The sequence below is a fragment of the Fusarium solani genome (assembly GCF_023522795.1).
Source record: "Fusarium solani strain SB1 chromosome Unknown bctg00000006, whole genome shotgun sequence".
Lineage (NCBI taxonomy): Eukaryota > Fungi > Ascomycota > Sordariomycetes > Hypocreales > Nectriaceae > Fusarium > Fusarium solani.
In genome coordinates this window covers 756,341-779,300 of record NW_027072151.1, presented here as the reverse complement: position 1 = coordinate 779,300, position 22,960 = coordinate 756,341, and the positions used below count along the sequence as shown (strand labels likewise).

The 22,960-nt window shown below is 53.4% G+C and overlaps 7 protein-coding genes across 7 annotated transcripts; 3 read left to right on the top strand and 4 right to left on the bottom strand.

Moving 5' to 3' along the window:
- Positions 1–26: 26 nt before the first annotated feature.
- MRS44_009958 (uncharacterized protein) lies at positions 27–1,441 on the bottom strand (the record flags this gene model as incomplete). Its single annotated transcript, XM_065620367.1, has 4 exons — positions 27–184; positions 235–443; positions 492–1,344; positions 1,405–1,441. 4 exons carry the CDS (start codon positions 1,439–1,441, stop codon positions 27–29), a joined length of 1,257 nt encoding a protein of 418 aa, XP_065476140.1.
- A 1,396-nt stretch (positions 1,442–2,837) lies between these two features.
- Positions 2,838–3,749, top strand: MRS44_009957 (uncharacterized protein; the record flags this gene model as incomplete). The annotated part of the gene is made up of 1 exon (XM_046272776.2): positions 2,838–3,749. One exon carries the CDS (start codon positions 2,838–2,840, stop codon positions 3,747–3,749), a length of 912 nt encoding a protein of 303 aa, XP_046131608.2.
- Positions 3,750–4,179: 430 nt separating this feature from the next.
- MRS44_009956 (uncharacterized protein) lies at positions 4,180–6,702 on the bottom strand (the record flags this gene model as incomplete). The annotated part of the gene is made up of 1 exon (XM_046269999.2): positions 4,180–6,702. The coding sequence occupies one exon, from the start codon at positions 6,700–6,702 to the stop codon at positions 4,180–4,182; it is 2,523 nt and encodes an 840-aa protein (XP_046131609.2).
- Positions 6,703–9,855: 3,153 nt separating this feature from the next.
- MRS44_009955 (uncharacterized protein) lies at positions 9,856–10,966 on the bottom strand (the record flags this gene model as incomplete). The annotated part of the gene is made up of 4 exons (XM_065620366.1): positions 9,856–10,030; positions 10,087–10,397; positions 10,450–10,847; positions 10,900–10,966. The coding sequence occupies 4 exons, from the start codon at positions 10,964–10,966 to the stop codon at positions 9,856–9,858; spliced, it is 951 nt and encodes a 316-aa protein (XP_065476139.1).
- Positions 10,967–16,204: 5,238 nt separating this feature from the next.
- MRS44_009954 (uncharacterized protein) lies at positions 16,205–16,966 on the top strand (the record flags this gene model as incomplete). The annotated part of the gene is made up of 1 exon (XM_065620365.1): positions 16,205–16,966. One exon carries the CDS (start codon positions 16,205–16,207, stop codon positions 16,964–16,966), a length of 762 nt encoding a protein of 253 aa, XP_065476138.1.
- A 337-nt stretch (positions 16,967–17,303) lies between these two features.
- MRS44_009953 (uncharacterized protein) lies at positions 17,304–18,389 on the top strand (the record flags this gene model as incomplete). Its single annotated transcript, XM_046276556.2, has 3 exons — positions 17,304–17,892; positions 17,943–18,009; positions 18,059–18,389. The coding sequence occupies 3 exons, from the start codon at positions 17,304–17,306 to the stop codon at positions 18,387–18,389; spliced, it is 987 nt and encodes a 328-aa protein (XP_046131614.1).
- A 361-nt stretch (positions 18,390–18,750) lies between these two features.
- Positions 18,751–22,155, bottom strand: MRS44_009952 (uncharacterized protein; the record flags this gene model as incomplete). Its single annotated transcript, XM_065620364.1, has 3 exons — positions 18,751–19,515; positions 19,562–21,455; positions 21,599–22,155. 3 exons carry the CDS (start codon positions 22,153–22,155, stop codon positions 18,751–18,753), a joined length of 3,216 nt encoding a protein of 1,071 aa, XP_065476137.1.
- Positions 22,156–22,960: the final 805 nt, after the last annotated feature.

Here is a 22,960-nt window from a genome sequence, read left to right as displayed (position 1 = left end):
TCATCATCTATAATCCACTTTTTTCTCTACAGCTTCGACCTCACCCTCGACATTGGACACGACTCAGCGCCCCCAGATGGAACCAGGTAGTCCACGTCCAGCGTGTTGACCAAGTCTGGTGTTGCTTGATCCAAACTCGTCAAACCAGCCAACCTCAATGACGTCTCGAGCTCGTCCTTAAGGACTAATATATATGGTTAGCAGCTTGTCACTCCAGCTGATCTGGAAACTCACTTTGCGAAAGATGCTCCACGCCTTTTTGGCCATACACCAACGAATACAGGAACGGTCTAGCGATTCCAACCGCTGTAGCGCCTAGGGCAATGGCCTTGAGAATATCGGAGCCTCGTTCGAAACCGCCGTCGATGAATATCTCGAGATGTTGGAACGCCTCAGGGAACCTCTTTCGGACTTCCAGAAGAATGAGGATGGATGCTTGGGCACTATCAATCTGGTCAGCACACGTCTTTTACCTTCACGGTATAACTTACCCATCGAGAGATCTTCCTCCGTGGTTGCTCAGCATGACACCGTCCACGCCATACTCAACAGCCAACTTGACGTCCTCGACGGTCTGCACGCCCTTGAGCACAATCGGCACCGAGCTCTCCTCCCGAATCCACTTTAAATCCTCCCAGTTGAGACTCTTGTCAATATACTGTCCCATCAGCCTGCCCAGTCCACTACCCTTGTTATCCTTGCTACTCTCGCTCCCGCTCATCTCAGACTTTATCACCACGTCTTGAGCTGCGCGTTCGTCGGCCTCGCGCTTGCCAGGAACAGGTGCGTCGACTGTGACAAAGATGGCTTTGATACCAAGGGAGCGAGCGCGGCGGAGGAGTTCGACTGTCTTGGGGCGGTTGGAGTTGACGTAGAGTTGGAGGAAGAAAGGATGGCCGGGAGGAGCGGCGGCGATGATGCTGGGGAGGGAGTATGAGGCGTTGCTGGAGATCTTGAAGTCGTCAGCAAATTGTTTCATCCAGATGGCCCAGAAACCTACAATCTCAAAGATACCCTCATTGGCCGCAGCTCTACTCCATCCAAGCTCACCATCAGGATGCGCCAACGTCGCCATAGCAGCAGGACACATGATGAAAGGCGCCTTGCTATCAAGCCCCAGGATCTTGCGATCTATCCTAACACTCGAAACATTTCTCAAAATCCTCGGTCGAAGCATGACTCGTCTAATAAGCTCGCGGTTCTTGTTCACAGTGACGAGATCCGTCGCGGCAGACGAATAAAACGCCCAGGCTTTTGGTGTAAGTGCTTTTTGGGCGGCGAGGGCAAAGTCGTTGGCGGAAAGGATTTCTTCGAGTTTTGGGACATCGGGGGGAAGCTCGACGACTGTGATGGAGTGAGTTGTTAGTGAATGAGTGGTCAATTGGTGGTGATGGCTTCACGAACCTCTTGGGGGTGGGATGTTGGGAGTCTCAGACTCCATGGCTGCGAGGTCGCTCATGACTGCTAACTTTACAATTGAAAGAAATTAAAGATGAAGAAATTTTCTGAACAAGGTCTCTTGCCTCTCAATAGGAAATATCAGTTCAAGTGATCTGTCCTACAGTCAAGTCATGATACCTGGCTACGACCTCTTGCTTATAAGCCACCCCTCGACTTTCCTCGTCCCCCGCAATCGGACCCCAATGCTCCAAGTCAAGGTCCAGGATCCGCTCGGGGAAGCTTGGGGCGAGTGCTACACCGAGGAGTGGGCTTCGGACATGTTGCCGAAGGAAGCATCGTCAGGGTTGGGTCACGGCCTTCTCTCCGAGTGGTTTGATCTTAGCTTTAACACTGTATAGACTGCAATTGCTCGTCGTTCAAATTCTCACGAGTCACATGCAATTAGTAGATTTGTACAAAGGGTTCTGTCTGGGCCTTAGCAGTAGGAACTTGGTAGGCTGCATACATCCACGTCTAGGAGAGCGGATGCGAAAAAGGGATACTATGTTCACTTACAACGCGATTAAGCAGGCACATCAGGGGACTAATCTACAATGGAACAAGTATTTACTGATGCCTCATGAATTCGGCACGAGCGCACGCAGCCAAGTTTAAACTATTCTCTCGGGCCGATGCGAGACCTCGCTGGCGAGAGTAGAGAGGCGCAGCTCGCTGTGCCTTGTCGATGTTGTCCTGTCAACCCAAATAAAGTGTCTAAAACTTCACAACTTGATGGGAGTGGAGGGTGTTTCATACCATGGCAAAGCCTTTGCCTCGCAAGAGGACATACGTCTTAAAATGGGCCCCGGACAGGTTGGCATGGGCGTCTCGGATAGGTTGCTAATGAGGCTCGAATAGCTTGGAATCCTAGTCAAATAGTCTCCTAGCTATTTCCAGAGCCGAGATCATATTCTCATTGGTTCAATCGTAATGCCATATATGCGTGATCCTTGTTTGGCTATGCAAGTCCATGGTCAGTACCTCGATGTTGAGTCCAAAAAGTCCTGGTCCACGTTTCTTGAGGAACGCTGAGGTGCGAACTCAAAGCGCTCATCAAGGGGGGGTCATAGAAAGTTCAGAGTATCACCAGGATCAAAGTTATCAGGGAAAGTCAAAATAGACTCAATATACATGCATCGGGGGGCAGATGACTCTTTCAGGAAACCCATCCGAACCTATACTTTTATGTCCATTATTTTTCCAACTCTATCTATATCATGATTCTTTTTCGTGTTTTCTCCAGAAGTTTTCTTTCTTCGTTGATCATCGCCAAACTAACCTTGGTCTCGTCATCTGGGCTGCTTCACTGCTCTGCTACACATCTCTGTTCTGCAGGCCTCTGCTACACAGCTACATCTAACAGCCTTCTGCTTCACCAACTAATACTCACCATAAAGATGCGTCTCTTTAAGCAGAGAGATGACCAACGTGGCAAGCGGTCCGAAGGCCACTACAACAGCAACCTACACAGCTTTAGAAACTGGGGTGCCAATAAATACACCAACATGCACGGCCATCTCGTTCGTTCACTCCATTCAGCTTGCTCCCCCAGACCTTTAGAGAGCATTGAGTCCCACTGCGTCAGAGCTCGCTTTGCACTCGAGGAAGATAATGATCGCGAGCGGGAGGCTAAGCGACAGGCATGCGTCGAGGCCATGGCCAGATTCAGGGCCGGACTCAAGGCCAGTCGCGAAGCGGAAGTTGACTCTTTTCTTGAGGACACAGATTCATCGATGGCCGACCCTACTACTCAACTCTCTCAGCCAAAGAAACCCACCTTTTCATTCACTACTGAGGGTGTCCGCGGCATCAAGGCCAAGGGCAGTGCTGGAAAGAGGACTTCTCTCGATGTCAGAGTCCACTCCAGTCCTGCTGTGGCCTCTCCCAACACTCGACGACAGTATACTACACTAAAACTCACGGCAAGGCAAGGAACCCACTTCAGCGGTACAGGTAAAGCCAGAGTCAGGATCAGAAAGACTCCCATCTCGGTCAGGTTCCGCCACAGTCTGTGCAGATCCAACGGCATCCCACTCAAGACTCAATTGTGCCGACTCGGTCGCACTGTCAGTGCCAGCCGGAAGCTCCTCAACCATGACAGTCATCCCTGCATTGGCAATACTCCCGCCGCTGGCAGCATCGCTACAGCAGAGATCGCAACCGTTCAACCCAGGTTACAGGAGTCTATGGTGAACAAGAGTTATGGTGATTTCACTTTCGCCGACTGGTTCATTGCTGCCATGTTTGTGCTTCAATACCTCATCTGGATAACTCTGGGTTGTCTTTTCGTATCCGTGCTAGGATCCTAACAGCCTTCGAGTTTTGCTTGGTTATGACCCAGTCCTTCAGCGAATTGGTCAGTTGAGATTAGCCTGTTTAGGATAGATACCCATTACACATTACTGCTACGGTAGAAACGTATTTGCATCAACAGGCATCCCTACAGTCTGGGTAGACCCTCGTGTCAGAACATTGCGGACGATGCCCATCGCCCTTTTTCACGCTTATTCAACTCGACAGAACAAACTGCCACAGCACCATCCTTTTGTTCCATTTGTAATGCCACAAATCCATGTGACGCATGCTCTACCCCAGGTGTGAGTTACAATCTTATGCTATCCACCCGCAGTCAAACCAAGACTGAATGACTCTCCTATCCGAAAATGAATCGCCATACTATTACAATGCTCCTAGATGAAAAAACCATGTATATACTCTAACCCCTTACTCAATGACCGCTTACTCAATCACGATATCCTCCCCAAGTCTTCTCAGGGGTAGCTCGCCCACCATTTTCTCCACACTTCCAAAGGTGTTGACAACATCCTTGGATTCCTCTGAGAAGCCCATGCGCATGCGTCCGACGCGCTCCCACACAACTCGTCCGTTCCTTTCAGTCCGTTCCACCACGAGAAGCATCACCAGCGACTCCTCGACGAACCAGAGCACCGTCATCTGCTCTCCCTTGGCATGCCGCTCAATGTACTCCCGAATCGACCCAGATCCCCGGCTCAGCCGAACATCGACGCTCACCCGGTTAAAGATCCAGCCCTCGGGGTGCGTCCGCGCCTTGACCCGGTCCAGCACAAACGGATTCGGCACGTGAATACCATACGGGCGGATAGGTAGCGACGGCGGCGCAGGAGGCATGCCCGTAGCAAGGGCCGAGGCGCCAAAGTCGTACGCCACACTGCCGTCCTGGTTGACGAGGACAATGTTGGGTGAGTACGTCCAGCGGATGGAGTTGGGGTCGTTGCGGGACACGTGTGTCGCCGTGACGTAGTGGTGGGCGTTGTACTTGCGCTCCCGAGCCTTGCTGTCCGGGTCCACGACAGTGATGGACGAGTACAGGTCGACGGGGCCCTTCCATCCAGCCCATGTCCAGCTAGGCATGTGGGGACGCCTCGTAGCTACCACGCCGTCCTTGTGATGCCAGAAGCATGTCGAGAGGGCAAACATGTCGCGAGTGCGTGGGAGACCTGTGGCTGGCACAACCTGATCCAGCTGGGGTGCCCAGACCGGGATGCCCAGGATGTTGAACATCTTGCCAGGACCAACCGTAGTCTCGAGTCGTTTCAGAATCCCAAGGAACGCGTTGAGTGAGTCCTGGTCGTAGGTCAGATCGCGTCGCGTGTAGTTGCCGATATGTTGGTCCGCCTCTCGGAAGATGCTCAGTGTGCTGGGGTCCTCGGCCTTGCCAGGCAATCTCTTCCATCGCTCCCAGCTGCCATCGACAAATGACACACCATTAAATAGACCCGGCCTCATAAAGTCACACATTCTCTGCTCTTCCATGTCGTGGTAGAACTCGAGCGGCAGGATGAGTGACTCAGGACAACACATGCCCTCGCACTCCCAGTACATCTGCTGGTCGGTGAAGATGAGTCGTCGACGCGCCAGAAGACCCTCCTGATATGTCCAGCCTCGCTGGTACCACGCCGAGTTCTTGATGGCGAGTCTAGGATCTTGAAGACTCGATACGAGGGTAATGTCCGAGTTGACAAACTCGTACTTTGGCTGAGGTGGTCGATTCCTCGATCCCACGCCAGGGAGACCATAGTCGGCGTCCTCACCACATGCCGCGATGATAGCCAGGATAGCGCCCTCAAAGATCTCATCCATCCTCGCAATCTGTTGCATCTTCTCCGCCGGCCGCGTGTGGTCGATACATAGCCTGTCGACCCATAGATACCTGACACCAAGATCCTTGGTAGCGATGATGGCGTCCCAAATCACCTTGGGCCAGCTCCCAGGAGCTGACTTCTTGTTCCCCCACACGTAACTCAACGCGACGTATCGATCCGTGATGGATGCATCCACTACCGTTGGCGGGTTCTTTGCGCAGTCGACAAGTCGAAATCCGGGCATCTCATGTGTGATGGGTTTTCGTCCACAACGGCCTTGATGATAGAACTCGCAGAATCGTAGCCAGTCTTGGCCGATGGACATGTCAATCGTCTGTTCAAGCTCGCGACCCCAGATTCCACGCTTCAGCCAACCACTTGCGTCGGTAAATGAGCTTGCCCGCGAATGCCTCCCCTCAGATCGCGCACTCAGAAGTTCAGTCGGTGCTGTGTCAGGCATGGTCCGGTAAAGCATGCCCGAGCCGCGGAACCAGTCGGCGCTCACATCCCAGCTGAGAGCGCCGTCGCCGCTCTTCTTGGGTACGACGCCCAGAAAGGCAGGGCTGAGTCCCTTGCTCTTGTTCTTTGCTCCATGACCCTGCTCAAACATGATGTGGCTGTCGATGAGATAGTTGGTGTCTCTGCTCGAAAAGCCAGAGAGGTACAAATCGCCCTCTCCTTCGCTGGGAATGTGCACGGACAGAAACAGCTTGCATAGAGGGCACTTTGTGATGAAGCGATTCTCCTCAAGCTCCTTCAAGCGACCCATAGAGTGCTCCTTGTTTTCAAAGGTGTCTGCCGCTGCCGGATCCAGAGCCCTCATGAAAAAGTCGTCCATGGTGTCAAAGGTAGAGTCGATATCAGCAGCCCAGCCAGCGCACGCCCTGCAAAGGTTGGGATCCTGAGGCTGACCGCCCGACCTGTCGGAATGGGCTGAAGGGCTGCGGCTCTTTCGCCAGCTGATGCGACGGATGAGAGATGTTCTCCGCGGCTGTCGGTCCTCATCCTCTGGAGGAGGATCCACTGTGAGATGCTGCATCATGTTCTTGAGAGGATTCCGTGATCGCCGCTTCTCGACGCCGCCGGGCGACACCGGTGGCGTAGTGAAGGGCGAGCCAGGCTCCAACGTCTCTGGCATGATGGCGGATGCTATGCTTCAGGGCGCACACAAATGATGTCAGACTGAAGGAGTGAAGACGGAAGAGTACTGTAGTCAAAGGAGACGCCGTGGACGCTCCGTGATTCTCGGGGTCGAACCGGTGGTGTCTCACGGCTATCACCCCCCGTCTCGGCTCCTGCTTTCCGGGGTCCCACTCTTGGCTTTGCCTGAGATTGATGGCTTTTCCCACCGGCGCCGAAAAAAAAGACAGGGGCTTTAGGGGGCAATTTAGCGCGGTCGGGGGGCGATATAAGAAGGACGGCAATAGAGTAGAGTCTCGAGTCAAGCAAGCGAGATGGTTTTGTCAAGACAAGAGGGGCGGGAGATGATGGCCTTTACCCCGGCGGACAAGGCTTCTCCAGAGCCAACGGCGTTTAGTGAAGCGAACGGCGTTGGAGACAAACGAGATGAAGGCTGTGCAGGCTGGGCTTGCCGCTGAATGGATAGTGGTGGTGAGGCGGGGTTGGAGGACAAGACGTTGGGGGCCAAAAGCTGAAGGGAGAAGAGAAGTTTTGTCTCAAACGTGACGGGCTCAAGAGAGATGAAGTAGTTGATGGTAAGCGGTTGCCTTGTCTTGTCGCCTTTGAAGAAAATGGAGAATATCCTATCCCATCCGTGCCTTGGCTCGCCTTGGCTTGCGAGATGACGAGAGCAAGGATTCACACGATATGGATCCTCCCCCTGGGGTCTAGGGCCCGAAGGAAGGAAATCTTGGTGGTCTGGTCGAATGGCGCCAGCTGAGACAACCCACAGCGACCGACGAGGCCAACAAATGTCAGTGTCTATTGGTCGAAAAGCTGGCGGTGTGTTGGTGTGTCTATGCTCATGTATGAGCAGCCGCCTGAGGCTATCGCGCAACCCTGGGTGGACGAGGCTGGGGCTCCTGTGACACTGCCTCAATTGAGGCGCGAAAGCAAAAGGATGCGTTGTTTGGCGTCCGGTTTAATCATCAAGGATTCAAATTTGAAGAATCATGTTTTTTGGTGAAGAGTTCCAAGCCTTGACCGTGTTTCAAAGTCACGAGCATGATCATGTGGAGACACAGACACGCCTTTCTTGTGCAGTGCAGCTATTCTCGGGATGAACTTATGACGTAGCCGGGCGCTTCACCAGCCAAACTCAACATGAACAACAGCCTGATAATGTACATCCATTTCCAACACATTTGTGATTTCACGACCAACAACTGCGTCTTTAACCGGGCAAATTGTGCAAATCCTGTTGAAAGGCGCAGTCGCTGCCTTGGTTTCAACCCCGCCCGCGGCTGAACATGAACATGCCCAAAAGCGGCTGATCTCAGCTCTTGGCCCCAACACAGCCCAAAGTGCAGTCATTCTGCGCCCATTCGTTAGACGAGGTATTTTTAGATCTTTAACGTATTTGACAAACAAGACATCTCTAAAATATCTCTTGTTCGCTGGATTAAATGATTGAATCTGCCTTGCCAAGGAATCTGTTCATCACAAATACCCTAAACCGCTCACCAAGATATCCGTAGATTCACGGCGTATTCACTCCCAAACTTACGCTCTATACGCTTGTATAATCAGGCTCATGGTCGTAGGGTAGTCGCACAAACTGATTGACCCAAATAGACGCTATGATATCTCTATAGTTTACATATATATGGATGCCTACAGAGTATAGTCCACCTAGGTAGGTAAGCAAAGAGACACTTGAAACGGCAGTCTATCAACCGTCACTCACCACCACAGCCACTAACCAACTCCTCACTATCAATCTTCAACACCAAACCGTCCATCTCGGCACTTATCCTCCTCTCCACTTCCCGACACGGCCCTTCCTCCCTCCCGTCCACCCCCCCCCCCCACGTCATCCCCCAAGCAGCATCGTTCTTCTCCTCTATCAGACTAGCTTCCCCCAGTAGTTCGTCTCCCGGCTGCGGCGGTTAATCGCCAAATCTCGGGTCGTCGTTTCAGATCAGCAATCATCTGCCCTCCTTCCACGTTGCCGTGTGACGTCGCTAGCTCATCTGCTAACAGCGCCCTATCTTGAAGCCACGAGGCAGATCTTATCACGAGCCGGTCCGAAGGCCGACGTGCCGAAGAGTTTATCACATGGGAGTGCCAAATCGAAGGATCAAATCACAAAAGAGAGTCAAGAATCTCAGGCATGCGGGCTCAATTCACATCTAGCGCTGCGCTACCTCGAAAAACCATGGCGGTTACAGTCGCTCACTCGCACGTCTCTGTGCCACTTCCAAATAATCCAATCCATTGTTTGATTGCCAATCCGACTCTGCTCGGTTGAGGGGATGCTCCCCTATTGCGTATCCGTGGGAGACATGGCCGTTAAAGGCCTGGAGGCTTCCAGAGGCGAGTGTTGTCGGTTTGAATGGAGTTGGGAAATTTAGTGCTGTGAATGTCAATGACTGTAGAGTAAGACACTAGCTGGGTGCTCACCTTGCAGCAAGAGCAGGTGTTGCAGGCAGAGTTGTCGTGGTTGCAGCAGGAGCTGTAGGCTGTTAGCCAGATGATCAGGAGAATGGATGGCATCCAGTCGATCCCAGGCACTCTGCAGAAGCGAAGGCACTCAGCCAAGGCCCTCTGTACAAGAGGCCAGGAGACTCGAGGAGCCATTGATGAGGAGGTGCTCACCAGGGAGACATGTTGATGGTTGTTGGTGAAGAAAAGTCTTCGAAAATGTTTGTAAGTGTTTGATGTGAGTGTTGAAGTGCTGGATGCTTGTTGGATGCAGAACAAAAACTCGATTTGAAGGGGGAGGACGAGCCCTTCTTATACCTGCTCGAGACGGAGCAGGACCTCCCCCTTCATCCCACCCTCTCTTCGAGTCTCAACCACCATCCTCTTCCGTTGCCTGATCATCGTATGCTGGCGTGGGCGTGGGAGGTCGGAGTGGGAGGTGCTCCACTCCCCGTGCAAGGACAAGTTCCGTCTTTGAGTGTAAGAGATGTCCAACCATGGCCCGGGGGTCTCTCCCAATGTCACGCGGCACCGACGCCTCCCACCCCGCATACACATGTATAGTGTAGGAGGGCTTATTCCCGTAATTGGCTGGGGCCATGCACGCTGCTTTCGAGCACAGCTTCCCGCAGCACACCTCTGCAGTGCGAGCTACCCGGCATGTTTCGAGTTCCCACACAAGCTCTGTTTACTCATGCCCAGATGCAGCGTCCTCCTCGTTAAGCTTGCCTCCCTCAATGACGAGCTTCTTGTCAAAGTTGCCGGCCGGCCAACCGTCGTGAGCATTGTGTCGCACTGCAGCGTTGATCCTACAGAATCGAATGGTCCATGCCGAGCACATCTCTCGCGGGTGGGGACGAAGTCTATCCGGATCTCTCGAGTAGGTGTGATTGGCGTGCGAGTGAGGCCTTCTGCTGACCTCTGAGTGGGATCTAGTTGGGGGGACGGCCACGTAGGGGCTGCCCCGAGGCCGGGATCATGTTCCAAAACGAGGTATCGAGCACCTATAGCTGAGTCCGGATTCCGATAGCTCAGGCTAGCTGCCAGGTACGAGAGACGGTACCTGGACATGGCGATGGGACTTGTAAGCTCTGGGTGGGGGTTGACTAGGCCGTCAATGGGAACCCGGTTCTCATAGAGCCGGGTACCGAGCAGAGACATGGGTTCGTATCTGTCGTCCACATCGGTGAATACAAGCTGAAGCTTGGGGCGTGCCATGGTGGTGAAGCTCTGTTACACTTGGAGACCCTGCCTGCGTGGCGGGCTGGGGCACAGTTCCCACTTCGGCATGACGGGCAGGCTCTTCCTGTACGTGGACAAATGAGGAGGCCTCAAATGCCGGATGAAGGGGGGCGACACGGCGTGGGTGTTGCAGTGGATCGTGCTCGGCGTGTAAGAGGGTGAGATCAGGGTGAGTAGACGTCGACAAGATTGGACCAGAGTAAAGATGGACATGGGGATCGAGTAGGACAAAACATGTGAGTGTGGATTGCACTCTGACAACGACAGCCGCCGAGTGGAGCTCCGGATGGGAGCCGTTGTGCTGGGGACGGCGGAGCCAATGATGGGTGAAGCCGGAGTCGTGAATGACCACGATAAGGACGACGACATCAATTGATGCTGCGGCCGTCGAGATGGACGCTATTGCAATAGTGGTGGCAGCGGCAGCAAACACTGCGACTAGCTCGACGAAGTGAACCAGTCAACATGACGACGGCAGAGCGTGACGAACCAGTGTGATGGGCACGCGGCCAACGTGATGTGAAGAGGGAGTGTGAGGAGTGACATGGCCGCAGCATGAGATGAGGGATAATTGGGAAACGGGGAATGGAGAATCCCAAGGTGGATGGGACCACAAAAGCCCAGGATATGGACCGCTCAGAGCGAACGACTCAGCAAGTAACCCGGATCCGTTATGCATGCATCCCACGCATACGGTTTTAGCTGGACTGGGAGAGAGGGCAGGTGGTGTGTTGTACCAGAGGTACTTGGGGTCGATAATCGACAAGGACGCCCAGGAGCTATTGGCTCTAACGGCGTGCGTGTATATGATGAGCAGTAATGGGAAAGCCGAGGGAGGGAGAAGAGACGACAGCAGGGATGCGTCGTCCAGAGGGAGACAAACGGGGGGTGACTTTGTGATGAACCAACAAGCGTAGGACTACCACGCCGCCCGGTGATGGGATTTTAGTCATGGGAAACCACCGGGCTATCGGGTGGTGTGGGCGGTCCAGCGTGGGAGAGTGAATAGGATCGCAGCGTTGGGGAGAAAGCTGATATGGGAAAGGGGGCAAGGCCGCCATGACCCACGCGGGCGTGGGAGGGGAGGTCAGGCTAGAGGTGACCAGAAACAAGACGACCGAAGAGAGATGGGGGTAAAGCAGGAGACGAAGAACTTGACAAGAGACTTGACTGACAATGACAAGGAGATATGGCAAAGGGCGCTTACCTCGGCGTGAGAGAAATGCCCATCCATCAAGGCGTACATGGCTTCATGGTCGACCTTTGCTGATAGGCAAACCCTCTGCCTCTAGACAAGTGTCTGCTTCCTTGACTTCCTACGGCTTGTGAGCCACGAAAGCAACGTCAACAACAGCTTTCCTCATCATCAACTGCATCACATCCCCAACCACCACGGCCATTCTCGGGTCTGGGATGGTCTCCGGCAGGCATCACGGTGAGACGACGACCCGGATCAAACCCGATCGACAAGGACACGCGACACTCGACTCGTTCCGGAAGGCAGCCGTCAAGACGTACAGTCCAGGAGAAGAACGTGGGATACGTTTCTTTTCCTGTAACTCGCGTCGCGGATACACCGTGCCGGGGGATCCTCTTTCTTCGTGGGGGAGACTGCCTGCGAGACGGTGAGAGTAAGAGAAACGAAGAGAAGAAAATTCTTCAGCCTTCATCGTCAGACTCGGGGAGCAACACGTCCGTGGGAATGGGGCCATGGGGTCCTTGGACCATGCGAGTCGATGTGGATTGAGGCATATACCGTCTTTTCGTCCCGGGAGAGTTCCCGAACGATGAGAAGAACAAAAAGATGTTGACGTCTCGGTGCCAAGGGCTTCGCGAGAGGTCCAGCGAATTCGTGGCTGTCAGATGCTCGTGGCGATGGGCAAACGTCCTCAAGTTGAGGACGAGCCAGTCTCATCGGAGACCTGTGTCGATTTGACCGATCCATGATTCTTGACCGAGCTGTCTTGACTGAAGGGTCGAGAAGAAAGGGACGGTGGTCCTCAAAGTGAGTTCCTCAGAACAAGTCCAAGAAACCATAGGCCATCCAACAAGTACTTGGTAAAAGCTCGACAACATTCATCCCCAGAGAGAAGCAGAACAAAAACACCTCTCGGGGCGGCCTCATTCTTTATACTCACACTTTACCAACAAAGACAACCAGTCTCAGCCTTATCAATCCCCCCTCACCCCTGGATCGTGGCTTGCTTCCTGGATGCAACGCCGCTTCAGGATCTACAGAGGTGAATGAAATGCACGCCCATCACCACAAAGTCCTCATGTGGGCGATTTTGGGTGCGGTTGTACAAGCAAGAGCGGTATTGGGGTGGTGTTTTGCAAGGAAAAGAGGACATCAGGGTGTCCATCAAGGTGCACGCCTGTCCATCCGGGTTCTCACTCGAGAGAAATGGGAGCACGCACGGTTCTTAGTGGTGCGATGCAGAAATACTCTAAAAAATGCAGAAAATTGCTGCAGAGTTGATGTATTTTACTATCTTTCTTGCAAAAATCACTATTAACAATGGGAGTGATTTTATTAGTTTACGGCACAGACTGGTGAGACTATGTCGTTCGCGAAACCTAGTTATTCTTGGCGGGGAATAGGCTTATCAACTCGTACTGGGGTCGTAAGAGCCGCTGGAAACTCGACTCACCAAAAACACTTTAGAAACAAGAAACCAAACATTGGTCGAACAAATATAATTACCCTTGCTAGTCTGTTCTATACCTATATCAACTTAGCTTCTCCCCCTTTCCCGACTTGGCGTTCCCATATCTTTGCAACCCTTTTCCCCAGATCGATCCGGACTTGATCACATCTCTCGTACAGCATGCAAGGCACGGAATCCTACCGATATGAGAGAATCAAGCTGCTCTTTTGATGCAGATGCGTTGCATTCTGACCGGTTGTGGCACAGCAGCATCCAGACTCGAACCCTGGCTCCTCCTTGACGTCGACCACCCTCGATCATTCTCGAATACTCGACCCGACCCAAGGTTACTCGAATGCTTCGAGGCCAGAACCGGCTCGTCCAAGCTTTCGAAGTAGTCCTTTCCTTCCAAGAGCCATACAAGCCCGGCCATTATCAGACAACCACCCATGTCACTGCTCGATCGTCATCTACGTCATAGTTGTCCTGCTTCGGTTCTATGTACGAAGAGAATATATCACGGTCTCCTCTCAACTACCACCTCTTGTTTCTTGTTTAAAACCTCGATTCGTTCCCGCTCAACTATACACCAGTCTTGATAGATGTTGACTACTGTCCCAGTCCGATCCTCACCTCGCCCTTTGAAATCCTTCGAGGTTCTTACGGCATACAACTCCCCATCGACTCCCCTTCTTCAGACGACTCTCCCAACCAAACCACCACATACGACCATAGCTCGTAGAGAATACGGGGTCCCGTCCGCTCCCCCAGAGTCAAGCTGCGAAGCGCCGGATTAGTAGTTGGGTCGGTGACGACCAGCGAATCCCCGGTGTTGTATGTCTTTTTTTGCTTCCTCTGCTTCTTGATATCCTTCTTCCATGTCCCCTGGTTTCTTCATCCCCTAGAGCATCGTCCCAGATGGTCGTTGCAGGTCAGCCAACTCCTTTGGTGCCCAGGCCCCCCAACAGGCCGTCTGCAACGTTGGATCCCCCGAAGTACATTGATCTGGTATCCCTTTTGCTTTTCTACGCTCATTTAGGGATGGCGTGCCGTTATTACTTCTATACAGTGCCTCCTAGCTGTTGGATATATATGGGCATCTGAAAGGTTGGTTTGAACCTTGCCTAATTGCTGGTTGCTAATCCAAAACATCACTGTGGAATCCCAAGAGAGGAAGAAGGAATTGTTCAACGGTAGAATTTCTCTTCTGTTGTCTTCTGTGAGCAGACAAGGCCTCTTGAATCTTCTCGGGGGACCGTAATTATCAACACACTCAAAGTTACATGACAGTCTGATACGTAGCCCCGATCCATAGATGCTGCAGCCTCAGTCCACCCTGAAATAGAGAACCAAATCCAGTGCCTCAGAACCCCGCGTGTTCGGTTCTCAAGAGAGAGGGGCTTACTCTTATCTCAGAACCTGAGCCAGTTGCCAACTTGGGAAGCGAACCGAGAGACAAGCCAATCATGGGCTGCGTAAGATTGAAACGGCTATAACAGCGCCTAGTATACCGCTGTTCTTTTTCTTCAAGTCGTTGAAAACGATGGTGGCCACATTTCTATCTTGCTCTGTAGTTGATCTGTTCGGTGGAAGCACGCTGGGATCTCGTTTGAGGCTTTCCCCTGATGTTCCTGGTCTTCCAAACCTTGATGCAAACCGACCATGCTGCAAGACTTATCCCACGGTTCTGCTCAGGGAGGTAATGAATGATCAAGCTCATCAGTAAATCAACTGATGCCGTCCAGCTCTCGTCCCTGTTTTAGTAGCGATGATCAAGCCAAAGGTGCTTGACACGGTTGGGAAACTGACATGCTGACATGTTCACTCCTTTCATCGACTCCTACCTCTTGGCTGCCCATTCGTGTCAGCCGAATTTACCTTGTCAGCAAAAACACCTCATTTTATCCAGATCAAAGCAAGGGCTGCCCTCTGGTGGCCCACTCCTATTAGTGTCTCTATGTACATACGTACCTAAATCTCAGATTGCAGCACCCTTGTATCCTTGCAGCTTTTCAGCCCATTGCTTTCGTATCACCGCCTTCCCATCGTGTTCTATACCGGTTCAGTGACTACCCACATCAAATCAATTCAGGCCAACGGTTGCTGCTCTGTTGGGACTACAGACAACTATCAAAGGCAGCAATTACCTCCTCATTTGAGGCTCATATTACATATTTATGCTAGATAGATGCTACGAATGCTATTAGATATAGGTATAAGTGGTCATGTTGTCACCTCGGGTATTGAACAAGGCATCGGTGAGCCTCAGCAGTCTCAAATCCCTGACTGGCTCACACTCGATCACCATTTCTCTTTATACAAACGGAGGGTCGGTCAAAGTGCCTAGCAAGAAGGGATTTTTATCAGAGGAAAGTATAAAACGCAGTATCACACAACACCTCTTAACTAATCGCATGCTATGTCGAGCGTGTCTGTCACCTTCAGGCGAATCAAGTGCCTAACCCACGAGTCCATTCCGCAATACTTCTTACAAGTGCCTCCCAAGGACCATATACCTGCCTGCAAACCTCCCTCTCCATGTGCAAAGCTGCGAATCGGTGTGAGAAAGTATGAACCACCACCCCTTTCCAAAGCCTACCTTGATCGGTGCGAACCGGTTACCACTCAAAGCCATATCGGGACGCCTCTTCACCATGTATGCTAAGGGTTAGAATACGACAACACAGGCTATGCAGCAGCTAGCTTAGCTAAATGCTAGTCAATTCACTTGAGGAACTTGGGGAAGACACATAACCAAGCTAAGTAGTGGCCGTTAAAGCAAGTCATCGGTTGCTCCACTTGGTCAACTCTATCCCACATGCCTCATGTCCTGACAACTCCCCTAAGATGTCTCGAACTTGGAATAGATAAATTCTATGAGTGTGTAGCTCCCCTGACGAATTTCTACGCCTTTTAATCGACATTTGCTCTTGTTGGAAGCTCGACTGTTCAGACCTCACCGATTGACTCACCCGGGACCGATGCGGGTCCAAAACCAGCTTCCTCATCAGGAACCACGCGACATTCATCTCAAGGCCACAATCTAGCGCGACAGGAAAAACTACATAAAATAGAATCAAAGTAGGATATCCTCTCGCAGAGTAGAACACTCCCTCGCTGCATTGACTCGTTAGGGCTAGAGTAACAATGTCTTCAATCACCCTCCGCCCAGCAACCCTCACCGACAGCGACGCAATCTCCAACATCCACTACGAAGCCCTCAACAGATACCACGTCTTCTACGCCGCCTTTTTCCAAAAAACATCCACGCGACATCATCCGCATTGCAGACCGCGGAGCCATCCAAGATCCAGGGAGGACCGTGGTGGTGGCAGAGGAGGGGGAGAGATCGTGGGGTTCATAATCTACCAGATCGCGAACTCGAACTCGAACAAGAGCGAGGAAGATACAAGGGATGGACCTCCGCTTTCCATCTCGGAGCCGAAGGAGCACCTCAGGAAGTTGTGGGATCGGTTCAATGAGAGGAATGCAGAGATGGACAAGTGCAAGGAAGAAGCTATCAAAGGACAGAAACACTACGGCACGTTTCCATCTACAAAGGCTGTTGAATACTATTTATTGACTTGTAGTCTAGAGGTACTCCAACTCATGGTTCACCCGTCCCACCAGCGAAGCGGGGTCGGAGGCCGGCTCCTAAGCTCCGCGCTCGCCAAGGCCGACGCCGACTCAGCTCCGACCCTTGTCACGTCGTCGGCCGAAGGCCATGGCCTGTACCTCAGAAACGGGTTCCGCTCGCTGGGAAAGACGTGGCCGGTGGACAATGCGCGATGGGCGGGAGAAGCCGCAAAGCTGGACGAGAAACTCGGGCCTGATTTCGTAGCGGCGTGCAGCGACCTTTACGAAGAGGAGGATTGCATGATCCGGCAGCCCAGCTTCCGGAGCTGTTGAGACAAAATGATTGGCTAGATCTGCGCTCGGCATCTAATTCGTATTCGGGTTGGCGAGGCCCCGCTCCAATCATTAGATAAGATCAAGATAAAATCCAGGCACAGAGATGCTTTGCCCCCTCAAAGCACGACCCCTGGTGGGCCGGTGCAGGGAAATTAATTGAACGGACACCGCCAAACCCCGGCTCCGAACGAAAACAGAAGGGTCTCTAATAAAGAAAAAAAACTGGCGACCCTTTTCAACTTGAACAATTCACTCTTTAATTCACCTTGGACAGAGCCAATTGAGTGCGGATTGTGTTGCTCTTGGTTCTTTCTCCCGTGTTGCGTCGCCCATCATGGATTTCCTCCTCGAGATCCTCGACCCTTACGTCTTCGACTACGGATACGCCTACTTCTTCCCCCAACAATCCTCATCCTCCCCGGCGTCTTCCGGATTCTCGAGCAACACGACCAGCTTCACCGACTCGACCTCAAAGACGCCCTACGACGATGCCTACTCCCTCAACTTTGGCTCGTCGCTCGCGCGCGACAACATCTACCGCCAGTGCGCCTCCATCCTCCTCATCGCCGGCTTCGGCGCGTCCATAATCTACGTCATCTCGGCCGCCCTGTCATACTACTTCATCTTTGACCGTCGTCTCGAGTACCACCCGCGTTTCCTCAAGAACCAGATCCGTCAGGAGATCCAGTCGAGCTTCTTCGCCATCCCCATCATCGACCTCCTCACCCTGCCCTTCTTCCTCGGCGAGGTCCGCGGCAAGAGTCTGCTGTACACCAGAATCGACGAGTACGGCTGGTGGTGGCTCGGCGTGTCTACTCTCCTCTACATGGTCTTTAACGATCTGGGCATCTACTGGATTCACCGCTTGGAGCACCACCCCAGCATCTACAAGTATGTCCACAAGCCTCACCACAAGTGGATTAGTAAGTCAAGCCTTCCTACACCATCATGAGAACCAAGCTAACAACATCAGTTCCCACGCCCTGGGCTGCCATCGCCTTCCACCCCGTGGACGGATACCTCCAGTCTCTCCCCTACCAGTGAGCATCCTCCAACCTTCTCGAAAGCTTCACCCGCTAACCCCTTCAGTATCTTTGTCTACATCTGCCCCATGCAGAAGCACCTCTACATGTTCCTCTTCGCCCTCGTCCAGGTCTGGACCATCCTCATCCACGACGGCGACATGATCACCGGCCACTGGCTCGAAAAGTTCATCAACTCTCCCGCCCACCACACCCTCCACCACATGTTCTTCACCTGCAACTACGGCCAGTACTTCACCTGGGCCGACAACTACTGGGACTCGCACCGTCCCCCCATGCCCGAGCTCGACCCCATCCACGACGCCCTCAAAGTCATGCGCGAAAAGGGCCTCGTCGACAAGGACGGCAACCCCATCAAGAAGGCCAAGGGCGAGTAAGCCTTGAAGTTATGATACGACCCTTTCAATCCAAACACATATGGGCCCACGCTCACAATCACGAACGGCCCTTCTGATGCCGGCATCATCACGGAGACCCCTCGGCTTTGTCCAGACTTCGGGCTCCTACGAAAAGTTTGACGAGGAATCAAGTAGACATTTTATAATCACAGCGATGCATACAAGTTGTTTTTTGTTGACAGGAAAATGTATTGACAAGAGGATATTAGCGATAAGCATAATAGTGAACATTCTGAGACCCATGACACATATCCTTAAAACCTGTCCATCAACTCTTCACGACTACCTACCCCCTTTTGTTTCAACTCATCCCGCTTTGTACTAGAGTCAACCACGAGGCTTAGACCTCGGGCTGACCCTGAGCCATGGGATGCGTGTCGATTCCCAGGCCCATTCGTCGCTTGAACGCCTTCCAGACTTCCAAAAGACCAATGTACATGACAACACAGCCCGCCACCACTCCCCACTCCCAGGTGAGTCCCTTGTGCTTGAACACTTCGGTGTTGAGGTAGGGAATGTACACCACGGGGAAGATCATGACGAAGCCAAAAACAACAGACCAGAAGAGGAATCGGTTGTGGTAGATGGTCTTGAAAACCGAAAACGGTCCAGACCATCTCTCGTCCATCGCAAAGAGACTGCGGTGGAAGTGCTTCACCTCCCACGCCGTCACCAGGAGGAGGAAGCTCAGCGTGGAAAAGGTAGTTGCGCGAGCACGGTACACGAGATCACAGCCCTCGGTTCCAGCTTCGTTGCAGTCGGCCGGCATAGAGTGATAACCCTTGCCGGATGATGCGTAGTTGACGAGCATAAAGGCGCACAGGCAGAGGGAGCCAGAGCAGAAGCCGTACACGAGCTGGTCGCGAACCAAGTCACGAGTAAAGACGCCAGAGCGCAGACTGCGGGGAGGTCGACGGAGAATATCAGGAGAGGCTTCCTCCAGGCCGAGACCCAGGGCGAGAGGTGAGGAGGTGACAAGGTTGGCCCAGAGAATTTCAAGAGGGGACAGAGGGAACACGGCGACATTCTTGACATCCTTGAAAGCAAGTCCGATAAGAAGGAGAATGACTTGTGCAAGGTTGGATGTGAGAAGGTGCAGAAGGAACTACAACTGTTAGCAGGGTCTGGAAGCATGGGATTGAAAAACACACCTTCTGGATGTTGTCGGCAAGTCGTCGGCCCTCTTGGATACCGGTGACGATGGAGGCAAAGTTGTCATCGGTCAGAACCATGTCGGCAGCTTCCTTGGCTACATCGCTGCCACGGTCTCCCATGGCAATACCAACGTCAGCCTGCTTGAGGGCAGGCGAATCATTGACACCATCACCAGTCATGATACAGAAGGCCTTGCGGCGATGGAGCGCCTCAATCATTCGGACCTTGGTCAGGGGGCTACAGCGAGCAAGAACGACGGGCAGCTCATCCAGGGCGTCGATCTGGGCGTCGCTAAGAGCACCAAAGTCGGCCGCCGCCATGACGGTGTTGGTCTTGAGGGGAACGTCCTTGTTCAGAATACCAACCTCGTACGCGATGGCCGTGGCAGTCTTGATGTGGTCACCAGTGACCATGTGAACAGTCACACCGGCAGCGCGGCACTGGGCCACAGCACCGGCAGTTTCAGGGCGAGGGGGGTCATAGAGACCGGCGAGACCAAGGAACTCGAGTTGGTCCTCGACCTTGGCTCGCTCGTGGCAGTCTTGGACATTGCCATTCATAGCCTTGGTGGCGATGCACAGCACTCGCAAACCTTGACTAGCAAGCTCCTCGGCCTTGGCGAGGATTTCTTTCTTAAACTCTTCCGTCTCATTGAGCTTAGTCAGGAGAACCTCAACGGCACCCTTGGTGTAGACCTGACGGGTCTGTTCGACCTCATTGCCGTACACGACACTCATGAGTTTGCAAGACGAGTCAAAGGGATGCTCAGCAACCAGCGTATCGTTGGGAGCCCTGTTCTGGCCGAATCTCATGGCAAAGACCTTGAGGGCGATTTCGGTGGGCTCACCAACTGCCTTCCATTCAGCATCTTCGGAAGCGGTGATGACACTACTAGAGTCGGTCTCCGGTTCCTTCTTGCCGTCTGTGACAGTGGCGTTGTTGCAGAGAGTAAGGGTTCTGAGGAAGGCGTTCAGACAGCTTCCAGCCAGGTCGGCGTCCCAGCGGACGGTGCCGCTACCGGGATCATATGGGTTCGCAGTGCCTTCAACGGTTCCCGAGAGGTTACCGCGAAGCCAAACCTTGCGGGTAATCATGCGTCCTTGGGTCAGGGTACCAGTCTTGTCGGAGCAGATGTTGGTGACACCACCGACGGCTTCGAGAGAGGGCATTTGACGAACAATGACATTTCCGCGGACCATGGCCTTGGTGGCAACAGCCATTGTGACGGTCAAGACAGCGAGCAGAGACTCGGGAATGACCGCCACACCAACGCAGATTCCGTAGAGCAGGACCTCATCGCTAATCTTCCACAGGCTGACGGAAAAGACGATGATGGCGAGCAGAATGGCAAAGGCAAACAGGAGCAGGGCAAACTTGCTGAGAGTGACCTGGAGAGGAGTGCCCTCAAGACCGAGGATTCTGCGGGTGAACTGGTAGGCGTTGTACAGGGCACGACCGATGAAACCCCTTTCGGAGTTGTCGGTCTTGGTCTTGCGCAGGAGCTCAGCGATCTGGCCAACCTCGGTCTCCATACCAGTGGCGATGACGATACCGGTGGCACGTCCACGGGTGACGGAGCTTCCAGAGTAGGCCAGGTTGACGCGGTCGCCAATGGGCATATCCTGATCGGTAAATACTGCCTCGGGCTTCTTGCTGATGGCAACAGATTCACCAGTGAGGAGCGCCTCATCGGTGGAAACGTTAATGCCTTGGACAAGGCGCAGGTCGGCGGGTACGACATCACCAGTGACGAGGGAGACTATATCGCCCTTGACGAGCGTTTCGGCCTTGACAGTTTCACTCTGGCCATCTCGGATGACCTTGCACTTGGGAGTGGACAGAGCATAGAGGGACTGAATAGTCTGCTCAGCGCGGTAGTCCTGGATCAATCTAGAAAGCGTTGCATGTTAGCAGGGTGCGAGCTTGGGATAGCAGTGCTTGAAGACGCCATGGCAGCTTCAGGATATGGCTCAGGATTCGGCCTCGGTGCTTGGGGCTTCTGGCCTTACGCATGGCAAAATCACAGGCTTCACCGTGTGGCAGCAGAGGGACAAGTAAACGGGACAGAGAAAGGGGCATAGCAATATGCGACAGCGATGTAGGGAGTGGCAGCAGCGGCAGCGACCAGGCAGCAGCAGATTGGCTGAGCAGGCGCGGCGGCAAAGACATACCCGACAACGATGTTGAGGACAATGACGGCGGCGACGACGCCACCCTCAACGTAGTCCGAGATAGCAAAGGACAGGGCGGTCACGGCGATGAGGACGACAGTCAGGGCATTGGCGATCTGCTGTATGAAGATCTCGTACAGAGAGATGCCCTTTGCGCCTTTGATGGAATTGGGGCCGTCCCGAGCCAGGCGGGCGGCAGCCTCCTCGCTACTCAACCCATCGTCGACGTCCGACTTGAAGTCAAGCGCGACGGCCTGGGCAGAGAGGGTGTGAGGAGATCTCGGCTTCTCTATGGCTAGGTCTGGGGGCTCCGCTATAGGAGGCTGGTCGTCCTGTCCAGCGGCGACGGTCGACGAGTCCGACGTGGTGGTAGTGGCGTGAACTGCACCATTCGCGGCTTTAGATTCGGTTTCTCCCATCGAACGGGTGTTGGTGTAAGCGAAGGCTGTTGTGCCGGGCGGCGATGGGGGGAGCTGCGACGACGGGCTCTTGAGGCTGGCTGCTCGACGAGACAACCAAGGAGATGTTTAGTGAAGGTAGGTTGGCTTGCAAACAGTCCCAAAGGGATGTGAGATGAAGGGGATAAAGATACGTGAAAGGTGCTAGACCTGGTGAGAGAAGGAAGGGGAATTGAGGGAGAGGAAGGCAGCTTTATCTATCCGTGGGAGGCCGGGGAGGAAGGAGGGACGGGAGGGGCAAAGAATCACGGACGGCAAGCGAAGCCTCCCCTGTCGCTCTCACACTCACAGCCTGGGAAGAACGTGGGAGCTCCGAAGGAAACGGTCTCCCGGGGTTGGCTTACAAGTGGAGGCCGAAGTGATTCGCAATGGATGCCGGCGTCCGGCCAGCGGGGGAGTGCAGGTGATTCAATTCCCACTGTGCAACTACTGTGAGCTGGAGATAGGGAACATGCGCCCGTCAGAGACCATTGGTGACAGATTTGCTTGTGCCCATGGCTACAACCCCACTACGGGTGCGTCTGCTTCCTTCTTCTCAGTGCGTGTACTTGTAAGCCAAGGTGAGTTATCGAGCACGAGCATCGTCGAGATTAGGTTTGGTGGGCTATAGCGGGTCGACACACCCTGGGGGAAGACGTGGAACCCATGTCTGGCCAGCTTGTGACTGGCTGGGAGACTTTGCCGCGACTTGCCAGCCTGCCTGCAGTGGCTGAGTGATCTAGTGGGGATTCATGTACCTCCAAGTACCGCCGCACGCGGGCGAATC